The sequence below is a fragment of the Aphis gossypii genome, unplaced genomic scaffold (genome assembly GCF_020184175.1).
Source record: "Aphis gossypii isolate Hap1 unplaced genomic scaffold, ASM2018417v2 Contig00725, whole genome shotgun sequence".
NCBI classification, from domain to species: Eukaryota; Metazoa; Arthropoda; class Insecta; order Hemiptera; family Aphididae; genus Aphis; species Aphis gossypii.
Window position 1 is genome coordinate 31,593 of NW_026083250.1, and position 20,122 is coordinate 51,714.

Consider the following 20,122-nt stretch of genomic DNA (forward strand, 5'->3'; position numbering starts at 1 on the left):
ATAAACCCTACAATTTAAAAATTGTATACATATTTTTAAAAAATAAAATGTGATTGAAGCATGCATGGCATAGTAATTAGTAATTATTTATCATCATTGGGCAAATATTATATTATATTAATTATTAAATATGGATAAATTATTATTGAATTTTAACCTATTATCTTTTTAATTAGTCAAATTACAGTAAGGAGTTAGGAGTTACCTTTTTTATGTAGTAAATACCTTATTAAGTAATAGTTAATTTCTGGTATTATAATATTATTACTACCATAGGCAGTAGGTAGGTAGTTTAATAAATGTTGAATCAAATTTAAAGTACCAATTGAAACTACATCCCTAAATGCAATTTATGAATTTTATGTAAAGGTATTTTCAATAATCTCTATAAAACAAATATTAGTATGATAAAGAAAATTTAAGAATTTTTTTTTTATTTTTATTATTGTCTAAATAAATTTGTTCTTGTATGGTGTTAAAACGTGTTAATGTTTTCTAGAATTACTAGCAATAATATTTATTTTAGGCTAATAACCAGGTATGTGAAGATAGTCATCAAAGTACAGTGAATGATGTACTACCAATTGAAACTACATGTCAAAATTAAAATAATGAATTTTATCCAAAGGTATTAAAAGCATTTTAATTTGTACAGTAAATAACAAAAAAATAGTTTTTCTTTTATTAATTAATTTGAATAATTTACTGTTGTAATCTTCATTGTTTAATTACTATTCAGGTTATCGATATTTCCCAATCTAAAGAAGAAAACCCCAATCAGCCTGTATTGAATGTTTTTCCACGTGATATAAATAATCGTTCATTTCATGTGAAGTTTTATGGAATGTATCGTTGGATTGAATACTCAATTTCAAAAAATGAAGTTTTTTGTTTCGCATGTAGACATTTTTCTTATAGTAAGAGTGCTAGAGGCCAAAATGATTATTCTGTTGTTTTTATTAATCAGGGTTTTAAAAACTATAAAAAAAATTCAATGAGTTTTAATAAACATGAATTAAGTGAAAGACATAAATCAAGTATTGAGAAATGGAATTTATATTTAAATGTACAGTTAAATCAAAAATCAGTTGCATATGAATTAATCCATTCAAGAAATAAAGAAATAGCTGAAAATCGGAAATAAGTACATTTTTACTGAAAGCAACATTGTTTTTTAAGTAAGCGTGGGTTAGTTTTTCGAGGCCACGATGAAGCAGCCACTTCATTCAATAGAGGTAATTTAATGGATCTTATTGAAATGTTTGGTGATGAAAAGTTAAAAAAACAAATGCAATCAAAAGTGAAATATGGTCATTACACATCTCATTCAGTACAAAATGAATTGATTAGTGTAGTTGCAAGATGTACAAGAGAAATCATATTGAGTAAAGTTTCTAATATTGGTGCTTTTAAAATATTAGTTGATGAAACAAAAGATTCCAGCAAAAAAGAACAGTTGAGTTTTCTAATTCGATTTTGTGACAATGACTTTAATGTTCATGAAAAAGCATTAGGGTGCAATCATATGGAAAAATGTGATGCAAAGTCTTTATGTGATACAATTCTAAGATTGGTTGGAGAAAATAATCTTGATTTACACAAATGTATAGCTCAGTGCTATGATGGAGCATCAGTCATGAGTAGTTTATTTTCTGGTGTACAAAAGAGGGTAGCAGAAGTTGTTCCACATGCCATTTATGTGCATTGTTATGCTCATCGCCTTAACCTTTGCTTAATTAATACAATTCAAGATGTAAAGCCAGTAGTAGATTTTTTGACACCATTCAAGGACTTTATAAATATTTAATGAATTGTCATACCAGGTATGAGTTGTTTATCCCTTTCAGCTCTAACTTACACATTTGTGTAGTGTATGATAATGCAATACACTTAATAGCCTTAAATTATTTGTACAATAATATAACTTTGGTACTGACCTACAAATTTGTGTAGGTAAATCAATATTGTCCTAAAAACCTGAGATATACCAAGTGCTTATAACACTTAAATATATTATAATACATCATTATAGTATTGTAGGCTTGTAAACCATTATTAAAAATATTATTTGTTGATTAGGTTAGCAGAAAACATACCAACACATTTGTGTAGGTTAGGTATCAATAAATGTAATAAATAATTATTAAGATAATATATTTTTATACACCAATATAACCATACTTTTATTTCTTAAATAACATATTACAATTTGAATTTGTTTTATAGAATAAAAACCAAAAAAAAAATAAGTCATCTCGACTTTAACATAATTATTTAACTTTTAATTTTAAAACTTATAAAAAACAGTAAGTACCTATACTGAGTTAATTTTTAGTTTGAAAAATCTATTATATATGAGACTATATTTTATTTATTTTTATGAAAACTAGTAAAGCAGTTGTTTTTTGCTGTAAGGCATAAATAAATATTACATTTTGTACATATTACTCTTGTTCTACTTTTGCAATTCTTCATCTTGCAGTTCCTAGCTGTTGATAATTTACTTACTTCGGGCCAATGTTCAAATCCGTCTTTTACCTTTGTTGTTGGTGGAACTGGAGCTCTATAATTTTGTGGCCTATATAGTTTTTGAGGAACTTCTTCAGTATCTGACGAACTGGATTCTTCAGGTAACGAACGTTTTTTTACAGTTGTAGATAGCCATTCTTGAGCAACAGACATTTTAAAGTTCATAAGGTCCAAGATTTCTTTTTTAGGTAGTCGCATTTTTTCAGCATCTTCACGGTACTCCATCCACGCGTTCACTATACTTAAATCGATAAAATGTAATGCCACTTTTAGGGTCCATTTTTTGGTTTTTACCCATGTTCGATAACATTCAATCTGTTGATCACATACGTCAACTCCACCCATATATTCATTATATGATTTTACAATAGCTGGACAAGGAACTTCAATTTCTTTGCTTTCTGTCTTACTCCATCTCTTTACCGTAACATGTGACTCTACTCCTGTTATAGTAGATAGTAAAGTAACACATTTGCTATCTTTCCATTTAACTGCTGTAATTTTGTTATCACCTCTAGTGAACTCTTTCCAGGCACTTCTTTCAAATTTTTTGTCCTGACTAAAATGAACATTTTTAAGCCGATTTGACATTATTGTACCTGTAGTCATTAATTTTTTGCTTATCAATCGATCCATTAACGACACAGTAGTAAAATATCGATCAAAAAATAAAACTGATCCTTCGGGGATAGTTTGAGATAAATGAATGACATCCGCAGGTCCTAGTCCCAACGTTTTATCTTGAAACGGTGTTTCGGCACCTTGATATATTTCAAAATCTAAAACTTTGCCTTTGGACGTTGTAATAACAAAATTTTTTAAACCTGTAGGTCGGGGTTTATTTTTTACGTACTGCCTGTTGGGACATCGACCTGTAAAAGGTATCATCTGCTCGTCGATTAAATAACAGCCAACCGAACGTGATATACTCCTACAAGCGTTACGAACTTGGTCGACAATTGGTTGAAGTTTCCAAAGTTTACTATTATTATCGGTTGGACGGTTATTTATATCAACATAGTGTAGACAAGTACGTAAAATTAAAAATCTGTCCCTAGTTATAGCTTGAGAAATACAATTCAAACCATAACTTCTATTCCAGTACATACGAAGTCGGGAGTACTTTAGTATGCTAATCATTGAATGAACGCCATATAATATTTTAATTTCATCAGCTGTTGTTTTAAGTTCTTTGCCCATTTTATTTAAAGCGTACATATTGGTGTATAATGCAGCGTTTTCAAAATGTTGATTTGATAGATATTTTTGAACATAAGTCAGAGGTGAGGGAATATTAATTGGTAAGTGAGGTCCATATGTATTATATCCTGGCAACAGTATTCCAGTAAATGGTTTTTGTGACCAACCCATGTTTACTTCTACTACATTTTGTACAAGAGAATCGCCTATTGCATGTTCAGGGACCGACATAATTGGTATTTCAATTTGATTAGGAATAATGATTGGTACATTACCATTATGTATACTTTGATCACAATCTCCATCTGAATCTGAAAAATCAGATTCCCCGACATTTTGTGATGTTTTGTGCTTCCAAGTACGATCAGCATCTGAATCATCTCCACTCTCACATTCAAAATCTGAATCACTTAATGTAGCCATCAATTCAATAAAACTTGTACTTAACTTTGCAAGACGCATAGTTAATATTTAAATTAAAATTCAATAAAATCAAAAAATATTAAAAATTATTATGACACCTACTTAACACATAAGCCGAACACGCACAAATGTGTAGGTCAACAATACAACGTTATTTCGGCGCGAATGGTGAACAACAACTAATGTCTTATAGAAAAATTAAAAACATCGTAAGATTTTAATTTAAATCGATATGTATTACGATAAGATATGTTAAATACGAGTTATTTATAACCATCGAAAATTGACTATATTTGGACTGTATAAATGAGAAATTAAAAAAAAAAAAAGCGGGCAAGTGGGTACCGTTCTGCTGTACATTAGGGTGTGGGGTTGACCTCGGACTAGGGTAGGTTAAATTTGAATGCAATGATATGTATCATTGTATACGAAAAACGATTCTGAACGAAGATGATTTGTCAGTCTAGAATATATTATATTTAAATATTGTCATATATTTTATTTTGAAACAAATATTTTATTTTTCAATTATGACGCATTTGCATTTGGCAAGGTTAATCAATTTTTCCAAAAACATTGCATGTAGGTAGTTATCATAATTCACATAGATAATATCTATGATAATTCATAATACCTTATATTATCATAGATATACCTGGTATACCATATAATCACATATAATATTGTACACAGCCAAGGTTTATAGATTATAATCTATAAGCCTTGCACAGCTGCTGCAGCTGCTGGTATAGATAATAAACTTTATCAATATCTGTGATATTTTGTGTTTTGTTTACATTCCGTATGTTGACATTGTTGGTTGATAACGGTTTTTAAAATTGTATTTCTATTATGAATTAACCATGTATTAATTGTAATCGTTTTAAATTAATATGATTCTACATCGTGTTGATTCCTTGTGTAACAATTACATATTGACATCAAGACGAGCCATTTCCTAAAGATTTCATTAATGTAAGTTTAATAAGTACCTATCACATTAAATTACTTAATATTTACTTTTAATTATGTATTTTGTTTATTGTTTAGATATTACTAATGGCTGAATTGTATCATCAAATGTGCATATTATTATAGAGTGTAACCAAGCTCAGCTGGTGTTATACTCAGTTAACTGTAGTACAAATTATTATTTGCCTCTCAACTGGTAGACTTTAGTAAGAGGTATTGCAAATAAATTTGACTAGATTACTATGGACTATTTACAATATTAATAATTCAAATTAAATCATTAAATAAAGAATTTTTTTTAATATTTTATTATATTTCATAAAATTAACAGTGGATTAATACATTTGTTTAATTTTAAGGTCAATAGATACAGAATTGTATAAAAGTTTCGTATCATACAGTACATTGTGTAATGATAAATTCTTTATAAGATTCATAGTTCTTAGTACATCAACAATATCAACTAATAAAAATGTTTGCATTGTTAAACCGAAAGAAAGCCATTGAAAGATTCATGTACTTTCAACTGTTAAATTGATTAAATATTTTGAATCTGTAAACAATAACAAATTTAATGTAATAAATTAGTATAAGCATATATAATAAGTGGCTTTTTAAATATTTACTTTTTACCTTTAATGTATTATATGTATTATAATATATTCAATAAATTGTTAGTATTCGAGTTGTATCATAGTTAAATGTACAATGTAAAATAATATGAAGTATTATGAATAAATAAATTTAAATAAAATCTGATTATTTATTTTTAGTCACTGTATATTATAATTATTTACTTGGCACAAAATTACAAAATATCATGTCCTAAACAATTTAAATTATGTATGGAAAATAACATCTTATTATACAGGCTTAAGTCATCTAAATACTTAACTGTGGAAGATAGGATTTGCTGTAGAACTGATATTCTATAAGTTATTAAAATATGTTATGATCCTAGGCGAATACATAATAAATGTTGATAATCTTAAGACCGCACAATTAAAATTGTAGTTTGTATTTGGAGGATTGAATACAAACATACATAGTATAAGGTATTAAGGTCAGAAGTGAGGATAATAATATATAGTTCAATATTATTTAGATAAATATAAAATCTAGGTTTCTGCTTATGTTAAAAAATAACAATTATTATAAGGTTAGTGCCCTCACACTTTTTATCCAGGCTTGGGACTGGCAACTTATACATATTATTATGTACCTAAGTGAATAGTTGGCGGTTTACACGTTTTTTTTTTTAATCCAATAACAGTCAGATTGTATACAGGTTAAGTTTATAATTTATTTTTAGCTGTGTTATGTTTTTTTACCAATTGGAGAATATTTTTACAATCTTTTTAGAATGATAACATATACATCCTTGCTGTTGTTTGACCATCTTTTTTCTGCAACTGTTGTGTCATTAGCGCAAACCCAATTGGAAGTTCCTTGTCTCAGGTATGCAATGTAAGGCCAGAGCTCGTGTTTTCTCCCATATGTAATATTGCAGCTTGAGTTTTGTATTGTGCTCCAGCAATTTCCAAAATAGAGGTGGGTACGCCACTAAGTTTTAGCTCTGTTATCTTTTTGGGAAAAAATTGACCATTTACAAATGTTGGAATAAATAGTTTTAGTTGAATTACTATATACTCATTTGCCTCTATTATCTGATGTTTATCTTCAGAACCTCCGATGTTATTACAATTATTGCATTTGTAATCATCTAATGTATTCCAAACATTTTGATTTGTTGAAAATAATGTTTGCAAAGTTTGTGATCTGTGCTGTGGAATCTCAAAATGTAGAATCAAACTTGTAGGTGCATAGTTGGCCGTTGTATGATTACAAGTATTGCAACGAATAGTATACAATTCTTGAAATCCAAATAAAGATTCAAATATAGGTCTACTACGGTCCATAAGTGCTTCTAAAAATTCTATACAATCTTGTTGCTGTTGCAGAGTATATAATATTGTCTCGTTGTCCAAATATTCTCTGATTGTTCGAGTATCACATGACCCACTGTTACTTGTATATTCGTGTAAGCTATGTTGAAGTGTTGGTCCGAGTTGATTATTGCGAATTTCATTTACAAGAGATTGGCAATTAAAAAGAACCTGTATGACAGAATTAGCATAAAATGATACACCATCAATGTTAGTAAAGCCACAAAATATACTACTTGATGTTATGTCAACTTTATTCTTAATACTTGATATTTTTATTGTTTTTGGATTTTTTGACACAGTTGCATTATCACTTATTGTTTCTAATAATGAATCTAACCTTATGTTGCAATTTTCTGGAACTTTGAGAGTATTACTATTGACCTGAATAAATTGAATATCATTAATTACGGTATTATAATCAACTATTTTGGTTGATTTAGTTTTAGTTTCTGGAACCAAAATAGTGTCACTATCAACCTGTATAAACTCAATATCGTCCAACTTATTATTATTATTCAGGACCTTAGTTGATTTAATCAATTTTTTAGATTTCTCTACAGGAAATCCATCGATTGCAGGAACGTTTGGTTTAATAAAATTGTTTTTGACTTCTTCTTGTACAATTTGGTCATCAACAGTCTCAGAATATTTTTCTATTTCCTTGAAAGTATCTATGTCCATAACCAGAACAGGTCTGTGATCACTTATAAGGGACTCGTACACCAAAGCTGCAATGTCAACATTTGTAATGACATTGTCGATGGTTGTTCCGTGATCTGTAGTAATACCGTCAACCAATATTTTGTAATTGAAATGTTTTAATATTTGAACTAGTTGTTTTGGCGGTTTGTTGAAGTTTACATTGAAATCACCAATAAAGATAACATTGTTTTTGGTGGAAGCTACCGTTTCAATGAAATCACAAAGCTTCTGTACAGGAAAATTTGGCGATGAATATATCCCAATATAGGTAATATTTTCCATGATGACTTCAATTGCTTCTAAGTGTGTGTTTTTCTTTTGATCTTGAAGCAATGTTGTGCTGCAGATTATTTCTTTATGATTAATGGATTCTCCAACAAAACAAATTGAACCACTTTTACCATTTGCATGTATACTGTCTATTCTACAGCATTCAGTATGGTTCTTAATGGTATATGTGTCAGATGATTTTGAACCAATTTCTTGGAAGAACATTATTTTAGATTGTAAAAGAACGATATCCGCATTAATGTGAGCTTCATATTTTTTTAAAGACCTTATATTTTGTGACATGCAGGAGAGTGGCATGTTGTGTGTCATAATTCTAGAAAAGCATGGAAAAAGAGCACAACTTGGTGTCCTGAGTCTGCACATTTCATGTTATCATAATGTTTTCAGAAGGTTTTGGTGGCTTTGCAGGAAAGTAATCTATACGCAAACCTTGAGCAGAAGTTGCTCGACTACATCCTACATATAACATATTGCACTTCAAGAATTTTTGGGGTATATGAAATGCTACAGATTGATATGTGGCACCTTGACTTTTGTGTACCGTCAATGCCAAAGCTTCCACTAAAGGCAATTGCATTCTAGTTACTTTATGGTATTCTACATTACCGAGTTGAAATTCTAATTTTCTAATTTCAATTGGTGTCCACTTGCACATATCATCTGTGTGTTCACCTTCGGGTTTTAGTTTATTTTTTATCTTCTGTCTGGTTAGTGACCTCACATCTGGCTCATCAAACTTGATCCAAACTCTTTTTGCAACTTCTTTATCTCCTGCAGTCTGTCCTTTGTTTATTTGCATGAGTTCTCCGATTACACCGTTCACTATGCCGTCTTCGTTGAAATGTTTGCTATCACCATGTATTTAGCTGTTTCTTTTAAAACTAACCTTAAAGCTAAACCCATAGTCTTTTGTCGTGGCAGTTTCTTGGCAGATTCAATATCTGATCGTTTTGCAGACGTATCAATGGCTTCGGATATGAAACGAACTTGATTCATAGAGTTAAGCACTCTCCTGTTCATTTCGTCGACTTCGTTATTAGTAGCCCAAAGATGCATTACTTGTGGTTAAAAAGTAATGTCTAGGTGGGTTATAAGATTTTGAAAATATTTTACATCAGCTTCCTCCAACTGTCCTCTGGCCAACTTTGTTAACATCATTGCAAATTGTTTGTCATCTTTTTGGCGCATTATTTCAGTCAACTCATAAAACTTGAATGTTTCCCAAATAGATTTAATCGATAACATTTCTACAGCACTTGGAAATTTAGACAATATTTCCTCAAAACTATCGTACAATGGTGTTGCTAATACCGGTGCTAATTGAAAGAAATCGCCAAACACTATTACATTTATGTCCTATTTTTTTCAGTTGTTCTTTAACCGATAAATCAGTAGAAGACTTAAGATTTTCAACAATGTCTCTCATTAGTTTTGATATTCCACGTTGGCTTTTTCCAATATACTCGATTACATATCTAACACAAGAATAAAGTCCAATATGAACTGTATATCCATGTTAGATTGCCATAACGGAAATAATTTTTCATTGAATCCAGAAACCATTCGTTGTTTTATTGTACTTTTTAGAAAAACTGTTGGCCGTCTGATAACAGTTCGAATAATGGATTTATATTCATTAACATATTTAATTGACAATTTTTGTAAAATGTCTTCTAATGATGGATCTGAAGATGAATCACTGTCCTTGAAGTCCCTGAGGTATTGCAGAAGTTTTTCATATTGTAATGTACGAATTTTTCTTGTGATCGGATTACTTATGTCTTCTGTTAGCGGAGTCAATATACAGGTTTCATTCATTGGCGGATATGGTATGTTGAAGCGACACTTTTTCATTTGTTTGTCTTTGTCAGTTCTATAACAAGTGTGTGTATGGCTATGAGTATTTTTATGCAAATACTCATGGGCCGGACTGCCATCGTCTACCATACACGTAATGTATTTGTTGATAAGTGTTACACATGCACCAAAAGTTTCTGGTTTGGCTGGATCGAAAACAGGTGCATTGTCTAACCACAATAGCATGTGTACATGTGGACTGCCCCTATGTTGATATTCGACACGATAAAAGAAATGTTTCACACTGTGCTCTTTGAAAATAACATTTTTGGACTTGATCAATTTAAAAAGTGCTCTAAACCTATGATCAAAATAAGTAGCACAAACAACTGGGTCTTGTCGAATTAAATCTGATTTTTGTGCATAAGTTAGGACAGTATCATCAGACAAAGTTTATACAAAATCTTTAACAGATCAGTCCAAGTTGATTAACTAGGGCTAAATGTTAAGAATAATGTCGGTTGACCTTCTTGACGCACCATGGCAAAAACATTTTTTCTCATCGCTGCAAGATATGAAGGTGAATTTTGTACGTTGTGTAACATTCGGTATCCTTGATCGTTATCTATCATTTTGTTTAGAACAGCTGGATTTGCTACGTCATTCGCAGTTGTGTTTCCTTTTTTGTTTTTTCGTAAAACAATTTGCACATTGCTTGCAATGAGTTTTTGAACTAATACTTTGCATTTAAAAAACAAGTTAAATGAGTCCGATGCAAACCTTCGATCTACATTCAGCAGTTCAGACCTTACTACTTTTGAGTAATTTTTTAAAGGTGATTTATTTGTACGTGGATGCCCACCAAATAAATCAGGAAAAGCTTTTTCCTCTGCATGGTCATTAATAAGAATAGATAACGGTTTTATGCCTTCGCCTGGTGCAAAAGAAACAAAATCACAGTTTTCAATCATCGTGTCCATTGATCCCGGATTGATTGGTTCAATATTTGTGTCTTCATCGTCTGTTTCTTCACTTTCGTAATCTGAGCTGTTTTCCAAACTTTTTGTTGTTTCTGACACATGCGCCAGCAAATCTTTGTCTATTTCAGCACCTTTATATAGAGGTTTTTTAATCAAATCATTCAATGCTGATACTACGCTTTGGCAAAATAGATGTAGTCTTAGTCAGATCTATTGGAACATTGATAACGTTACCTTTAATTTTTAGCTGTCCATCACTGCGAAGACATTTGAATATTTTTATAAACGGTAATCTAAGGGAAACCATTTGCTTTTCTATTTGATTTAATTGCGTAACTGAAGACAGAACACTGTTTAACTCATAACCATTTCCTATGTACAACGGAGGAACTTTGGATTTTTTTATATGTGGAAGACAACTGGAACATATCGTCACAGTATTCTTGGCATCACTTGGAATTGACATCCCCAATCGACTGAAGATATCAGAGTTGCATTTATTGACACTGGATGGGAAACGTAATCTATGACACGAATAACATTTTTCTGATTAACCTTGAGACCTTTTCAAAATATATTCAGATATCAAAACATCTTCCTTCTGCCTAGTTTCGTTTAATTTTTGCCGTTCTCTTTTTTTATAAGATATTGAATTTGGTGCTTTCTTTTTAGTAGATACATTTTAACATAGGCTACTATCTGATGGTAATCTTCGCTTTCTCATGTTGAATTTGATATGTTTTTTTGAAAGCTGGATTTTCCATTCGTTTCAATCTGTTCTTCACACTGGCAACCTTGTTTGCATTTTTTATAACTGGATCTTGCAATCGTATCAACATGCTCTTACGACTGGCGATCTGGTTGGCTTTTTTAACATCTGGATCTTGCAGTCGTTTCAACATGCTCTTACGACTGGCAATCTGGTTTGCTTTTTTAACATCCGGATCTTGCAGTCGTTTCAACATGCTCTTATGGCTGGCGATCTGATTAGCTTTCTTTAAAACTGGGTCTTTCAATCGTTTTATTGTACTTTTTAAATTTAACAATTTTCTTTGATTTGTAGCAACAATATCATCAGACTCACGGCTTAATTGTTTTCTCAATTTATCCTTTTCAAGTTCTTGCAAATGATGAACAATGTTTTCGCGTGATATTTTTATTGCTTCTTTTTTTATTTTGTGTACGTTTACTCGGACGTCCCATTTTATGAAAAAAAAAATATATATATATATAAGACAAAAATAAATAAATAAAAATAAACTTACAGCTAAAAAAAACCTTAATACTAAAAGTTAAAAAAAAAAAAAAACAACAACAACAACAACTGCTACAGTTACTTGTTACAGGTACTTGTACCTGTTTTACAAAATTAGCTGATAATTAAGAGTATATAATATTATAAAATAATTAACTTGAAAATTACTTTAACACAAGTCACAATCACAGAAATCCAATAAATGAATCAAGAAAAAACGAAAATGATCTAAAACAAAATTATAAATGTTACCAAAAAGAAATATATAATAAAAACACCTGAATTTTAGTAGCACCGCTATTATAATATGATAGAGTGTAAGGACACAACCTTAACATATTTGACATTTACAATTAATATAGAAATACATAATAAATTCCTAATTTATTCATTTTCCTTTATTAAATAAAGTAGTTATTTTTTTAAGAGGATACTACCCGTGCATTTGTTGTCTCCGTCATACACACGCCCGACATACCAAAATTTCGTTCACTAGTTTCAATAGTGGACTGTTAATTTTGATATTAGAGTAAATTGACCAATTAAACAATTTTTATATAATAACATTATCTGTGTTTAAGCGTTGGCTTCTATTCTATAGTTTAATTTTCAAGCGGGATATGAGTATTTTTAATTTGTGATATTTCACTGCATACTTGCTAATAGTATGCTTGAAAAAATTGAAAAATCGCCAAAAGCACAGATCATGTTCTTACCTAAAAGTTTGATAATAGGTCAATTTAATCTAATATCAAAACTGACAGCACCAGGGCCGGCGCAAGCAATTTCTTATATGTAGGCAAAGATCAAAATTGCCGCCTCTTATTTTATTATAACTTAAATAGAAAAATGTCATATGAAGGAGTATAGAAATTAAAAAAAACATTTTACACTTGTTAATTATTATATAATAAAAAAGAAATTACTAAATTAATATTACATAGATTGTTTGTAAGTTTGTAAGGTATTACAATAGTTATTACAAAATACAATATTTAGTTTAGTTTTTAAAAATGTATTTTTCTTGCTTTTGATGACGCAAAATCTTGAACTAAATCGTCAATGTCAAGATCATTCGCAATTTGATTTTCAATTGAAATTGTTGCCAATCCAACTAAACGATCCTGTGAAATTTGTGATCTTAAATAGTTTTTGACAATTTTTAATTTTGAAAAGCTTCTTTCAGCTGAAGCTGCAGTTACTGGTAATGTTAATAAAATTCTTAGTGCTATGTATACATTAGGAAATAATTCTATTAATTTCTTTTCACACATAAATTGTAAAATTGCTTTTGGATCATTTTCATTTTTCAAATGTCTTTGTAATGTATTTATTTCTTCACAAAGTTCAACAGAATTTATATCAGAATTTAAACCGTCATTTGAAGAAAGTGCTAACTGAAGATCTTTACAGCATTTCATTAAATATTCATAATTATTGACATTAGAAATATTATAAAAAAATGAAAATAATTACTATGGTCTTCAAGTTGTATAAATCGGTCATTTATTGATTGGAGCATATTGTCTAATATTTGATGAAAAAAATTTATTTTGAAATTCTGTTTAGGATCTGTTATAGGAGTATCACGAGATTCGTAATCAAAATGAGTTTTTCTACGTCGATTTCGAAATTGATTTAACGAAAAACTATCTTGTACACCAAGTTCATTTGCTAAGTTACTTGCTTGTTTAAGTATTTTTTCAAAATTGTCATCACTACGATATTTTTCTAAAAATATTTTGGTATTGTTTATCTGAGTGATTGATTCGATAATATTTAATGATATAGATTGTAATAATTTACTAGTGACATTAATTTCGCATAATAAATCATACCAAATTACTAAACTACATAAAAATTTGAAGCTTATTAATTTTTCAGCTATACCTTTAGCTTCAGAACGACTTCGAACGCCAGTTACACTCGTAAGTGAAGTGTCTTCTGATATTTCTTCCAGTGCATCATAAATTTCAGCAGTTTGAAATTTAATTGGTCGAATAGCGTCTATTCTACTAGACCATCGAGTTGCACTTAATGGTTTTACAGTAAGATTTTTAACATATTTACGAAAAACATCCCATCTCTGTGTTGATGCTGAAAAAAATGTATACATTTCTTGTATAATATCAAAAAATGAAACTGCATCTAAACAACAATTTGCTGAATCGTTCAAAACCAAATTTAAAGAATGTGCATTGCATGGCACGTAAAAAGCTCTTGAATTTAGATTTCAAATTCTGGCTTGAACACCATTTTTATATCCACGCATATTAGCCCCATTGTCGTATCCTTGGCCTCTCATGTCATCTAATGAAATATCTAATTCTCTAAGTTTTTGAAGAATAACTTCAGTCATATTTAAGCCAGTAGTATTGTGTAATTCTATAAAACCAATAAAGTGTTCATTTATAGAAACGTGTTCTATTTTACTTGTGGTTTCATTTTCAGTAGTTGAGACGAATCTAACTATTACAGTCATTTGTTCTGTATGATTTATATCTGGTGTACAATCTAAAATGATTGAATAATATTTTACATTTTTTAATGCAGTTATGATGCGAAATCTTATTTTATTCGCCAATAGTTGAATTACTTCATTTTGGATATCTTTTCCTAAGTAATGACAATGAATTTCTTGAGATGATATTCTTCTTATGTGTTCTTTCATTACTGGATCAAATTTACTTAAAAACTCAATAAATTTTAAGAAGTTACCATTATTGGGAGAATTAAGTTTATCTGATTTTCCCCGAAAAGCCAAATTTTGACTGCTAAGTGTTTTTATCAATTCTATAATTCGCCTAAGTATATTTTTCCAATGTTCTGTCTCAATTTTTAAATTAGCTTCATTGATATTATCGATAGTTTTTCCACGTTTACACCTTGTTTCTAATTCTTTCCAATTTTGATATGCCTTTTTATGAGAAGTTGATGTCTCGTGTCTGTTCAATATATTTGATATATTTTTCCAATCATTATTACCATTGGTTGTAAGAGATACTACTCCAATATTAAACAATTTGCAGCAAAAGCAAAACACAGAATCACTTGATTTGGAATAAATTATCCAAGAACGTTTAATACGTTCTCCATTAGGTAAACGTCGAAAATAGTGAAAAGATGAAAATGATCTACCCCTAGTGTTTATAGGAAATGTTTCCATATTTATTTGACAAGGTTCACATTCTATTAAATAAAGTCTTAATTTTTCATCGATAGATGGCCATTTATTAGGGTCATCAAGATCAAGAGACTTAAAATTGGTGTACTTTTCATCATCACTGCAAGATTTTTCATTTTCAGTATTTTCTTCACTTATAGCACTTATAACAATCTCTTCTTTACTTTCATTGTCACGTTCTTTTTTTTTATTGTTAACTTCACCCATGCTTATATCTTCAATATTTTTATTTCCACAATTTTCTTCACTGTCATCAGTATCATAATCATTAATAACATTTTCTTGACTATTTTGTTGAAAAAATTTCAGTTAACTACCTTTTTGTTTAACTAAATCTGACTCCCTTGCTAGTCTTTTCTTTAAGTATTGCGAACCTGACAATCGTTTACGCTTTTTTATTTCATCGGCCATAATGTCTGAATAAATAATAAAATATAATAAAATATATATACATATTTATGAAATGAAAGCTTATTTAAAATATATATATTTTTAATATGATTAGTAAATTATAACAATTTACTAGTATATTACCAGTAGCGGCTCGTGAGTTAATATTCTGGGGAGACTTAAAATTATTTAACATAAACTCCATACAACAGCGAACAAGAAAAACTAATTATATTACAGTATTACATAGTTAATTAACCACTTGTTAATAAAAAGTCTATTATTTGGTCTTTTTGCATTTTTACAATAATTACAAATATAATAAATATCAGATAGAAGTTGTTATGCCTGTAGTAAACGTGTTCTAATTTATTAAATAAATAAAAATACATTTAATTATGAAGAAGACTAAGGACGGCACTATTTCGCTGTAACGGCGACCGTCGCCGTCGACGAAAAAACTAATATAGCATTTCTATTAAAATAACTATTTATAGGTTTTAGACTTTGTGGCTTTCAATTTATATAATAATAAACAAGTTTGTTCCAAATATACTATTGAATCATTTACGCGCTATAGGTACCTACCAATAATATTTAATGATTTAATTTATGATATTTAAATACTAATTTAACAGTAAATTAAAAATATATTATATTTATATTATTTACCTATTATATAATGAAGTGTCTTGATATATGTATATGTCTTGATTTATAAAAAAATTATATTGCTGAGCTCAATAAACAATGTACCTACACTACACTGAACAGTGAGAGACTACTGAGAGTGAATGAAACACAACAGTCACCAATTGCAAAAAAGCTAATAGAATTATTATCGATTAACTTGTAATGGCACAACATGCTTTGAGACGTTATCGCAATTCAGGGAAAAATTATCTATGTTATTTTTATTGACTATTGTTTTGGAGTTTTATCGATCTACAAAATATGTTTGTATATCGTACTTCAAAATTTCTTGAAATCTAAAATAAACGTGAAAAATAAGATATTTAATTTTTCTTATATGCCGCCTCTATATAGTTATAAATTTTGCCGCCGTAGGCTTGTGCCTACGTCGCCTACGCCTATAACCGGCCCTGAACAGCACACTATTGAAACTAGTGAACGAAATTTTGCTATATCGGGTGTGTGTAAGACGCAGACAACAAATGCATAGGTAGCGTCCTCTTAATAAATAATAAATATATCTAATATTTTAAAAATTAGGTACAATTAAAATATTAAATAATATATCCTACTCATAGTATCTAATAAGTAAAATATGTAAAAAGGAACATAGAAAAATAAACTTTAAAATTAATTATGTTTTGTTTACATTTCTTATGAATAAATCGTTTTTTAAACAAATTAATGTTATTTTACTGCCAAGAAAAGTAATTAGAATATTGATTTAGTTAATGAATAATAAGTTCAATAATATAATTTTTTAATTTATACTTATTTGATTATGATAAAAAATGTGTTAATATTTTTTTCAAGCACGACTTAGTAAGACAAAAAACATAAACTGTTTTTTGTTCTACACACGTTCTTATGTTTTTAATAAAAAACTAGTATCATACTTTAGTATTATGAGTAATTGTTATAAATTCACTTAATTAATATAAGTTCATTACTCTCAAATATATTTATCACTTCGTTAAACGGTATAAAAATATTTTTAATTTAATTATTTTATAGAAAACACATGGATATAAATACATATTATGATATAATATAAGTTTTTAGACAACTATCAATCCCTCTATTTCAGATTTGTGACTTAACCAAGTTTACACTAACCTATTGATATACAAATTTAAGCCACATTCATATGACAATAATATTATCCATTCAATTAATCAGCAAAATTGACTGATCTAAATGTTTAATATAAATAATTATTACAGTAATATTCAATAATCAAATGCTAAATATTTTATGGAATCAAAAAAAAACGTTCAGAATCTAAAATTAAAGAGCTTTATTTATACTTAACTATTATAGGTATTTATTATTGTTTAACACGAAAATCATAATATACGAGTACTTTTTAATTGGTAATCAGTCAAAAAGTCTATGGGAAAAAAGTCCGAACACATGTTTAATGTCGAACAAACAAAAAGTCCGAAAATACAAATTATTCTATTAAATTTTCATTTATAATTGTATAATTTATTATCCATTTTAATCAATTTTAATAGGTATTTTAATATACATGTATTTATCTAGAATCTAGATCTATATAATTTTTGTTCTTTTATATAATAATCGTGGTAATATTGATTATTGCTTGTAGGTACATAATATAATTTTATGGTAGCTAACATGTAGACATACAGCCACATATCATAGAGATAGATATATCTTAGAATTTAGATCATATACGATCTAAGAGATATTTAATATAATATAATATATAGGTAATTAACTATAGTAGATTTCCGTTTTATTTTTTTTAGTTATACGAAATAATAAGAATAAGAAAATAGAAAAAAAAATATTAGTTATAAAGAATATTTTGTATTTTCCGAGTTTTTGTTAGAAACTAAATAATGTGCTAAGGATTTTTGTCCGACTATAAAAACTGAATCCGGACTTTTTGTCAAACTTTTTTTAAAACGGACTTTTCTTCAGCGATTAATTTTAGTTAATTGCTGTATTCATAAAATGTACAATGTAAATACACACTACACAACTTGATAAACGAAAAAAATTATTCTCATACATGAGGAAATTCTTGACATAGGTACTAATATAATATATATATATATATATATACCAATCCGATGATTGCAAAAACGTCATGAGTCAATTATTTAAAACTTTTGGATAATTGATAAAAACTGTATAATATAAATATTTTTGAAAAATAAATTAATTTAAGAAAAAGTACTTATTAAAATATATCATACACCTACTAATAATACTACACCTATAAAGTCGGTTTTTTCACTCAAAAACACATGATATGACTATTATAGTAGGTATATACGTTTTTACTAATATCTCAATTTCAAAAAAAAAAAAAAATATATGACTCGTGACATTTCTAAAAACATCGATTCACAATTTTTTTTACTGAGCATAATATTCAGTTTAGAATTTGAAAATTATTGAAGCATAAACTTATAATAATTTGTATAAATATATAGTTATAAATAATTTATAAAAAAACATAATATGGAAACCAAATTATAATTATAATTTGATTTTTGTGTAGTATTATCAAGCTTTAAATACCAACGCAAACTGATATTTACAATTAAGCAAGCTCCACTACTATAGGCTACAATATTATTAAAGCAGAAGAAGAGGCCCAAACAATGTACAAATAATAATATTAAATAAATTTCATTCAAAATCAAAGTATGGATCTAAAACATGATATATCTTTCGGATCACCTCCCGTAAACATACCACTGCACCTATGTAGTATGTACCAACCTACTAGGTAGATATTAAGATTATAAACTTAAGTGGTTAGTAGTTACTCACCAGAAAAACAATGTATTTATTAGATATATAATTAATGTGTATGAAAACAAGTCCCTTTCACATCGATTGCTAAAAACACAGTAAATCAGAATTTACAGAATTTAAAATAAAATATATAATCGAATAGTTGTTGCCAATAACTATAGGTAGAAAGGAAGGTATAGAAAAAAATGTATTTTGATATTTTGTTGCGCGTGTCAGCAATTACTAAGATAACGATTACAATTTCAAAAGTCCAAAAGAAATGTATTTTGATATTTCGTCGCGAGTGTCGCCAATTACGACGTAGTAGACGAGTAATACGACGGCTGGAATTTCAAAAGGCCAAAACATTAGATATAACAATGAATAGTACCTATCTATGACTTAGACCCACACCGAACAGCATCGGTAGAAAACTGGTAAAATTATACAGCGAGTACAGGCAAAAAATTACGATAGGTAATGATAACTAATTAAAAAAAAAAAAAAAAAATTGTCAAGGATAGGTACCTGAGACATATATCAGTAGAGATAAACTTCTGATTTTGGCACACACGTTAAATTACGAAAATAATTGGACCATTCGAGTTTGACTCAAGACTCAAGACACGTCTTATTCTTCTTTGACAAAATTGACATTCAAATAGCAAAAGTAAGTACAATATTGACGTAACTTTATATTTATATTTTATTTTTTTACTGGATAAGTAATGTTAGTACACAAACAATTAGAATTTCTTTAAATGCATAATATAATTTGCGATGTTTAAAAATGTTTCATAAGATTTGCTGTCGTAAGTAATTCTTGAACAAATTTATATCGGAGTGACGTTTTATGAACCAGTTCAGGATTAAAATTATATTTTTAATTTTTAGTACCTATTATATTGAAGTTATAAAAGAAAAAATAATATAATAGAATTTATTAAAAATAATATTTATAAATCATTATGATTTAAATTCC

At 28.6% G+C, this 20,122-nt stretch overlaps 2 protein-coding genes across 2 annotated transcripts; both read right to left on the minus strand.

Moving 5' to 3' along the window:
* Window positions 1-2,183: 2,183 nt before the first annotated feature.
* LOC126555145 (piggyBac transposable element-derived protein 3-like) lies at window positions 2,184-4,191 on the minus strand. Its single transcript, XM_050210107.1, has 2 exons — window positions 2,509-4,191; window positions 2,184-2,189 (listed from the first exon to the last, which is right to left on the minus strand). The coding sequence occupies exons 1-2, from the start codon at window positions 4,189-4,191 to the stop codon at window positions 2,184-2,186; spliced, it is 1,689 nt and encodes a 562-aa protein (XP_050066064.1).
* Window positions 4,192-14,331: 10,140 nt separating this feature from the next.
* LOC126555146 (zinc finger MYM-type protein 1-like) lies at window positions 14,332-15,489 on the minus strand. Its single transcript, XM_050210108.1, has one exon. It carries the CDS (start codon window positions 15,487-15,489, stop codon window positions 14,332-14,334), a length of 1,158 nt encoding a protein of 385 aa, XP_050066065.1.
* Window positions 15,490-20,122: the final 4,633 nt, after the last annotated feature.

Excerpts from the sequence above, each read along its gene's own strand:
- LOC126555146 (XM_050210108.1), bottom strand. The coding sequence starts at position 15,489 with ATGGGTGAAGTTAACAATAAAAAAAAAGAACGTGACAATGAAAGTAAA.
- LOC126555145 (XM_050210107.1), bottom strand. The coding sequence starts at position 4,191 with ATGCGTCTTGCAAAGTTAAGTACAAGTTTTATTGAATTGATGGCTACA.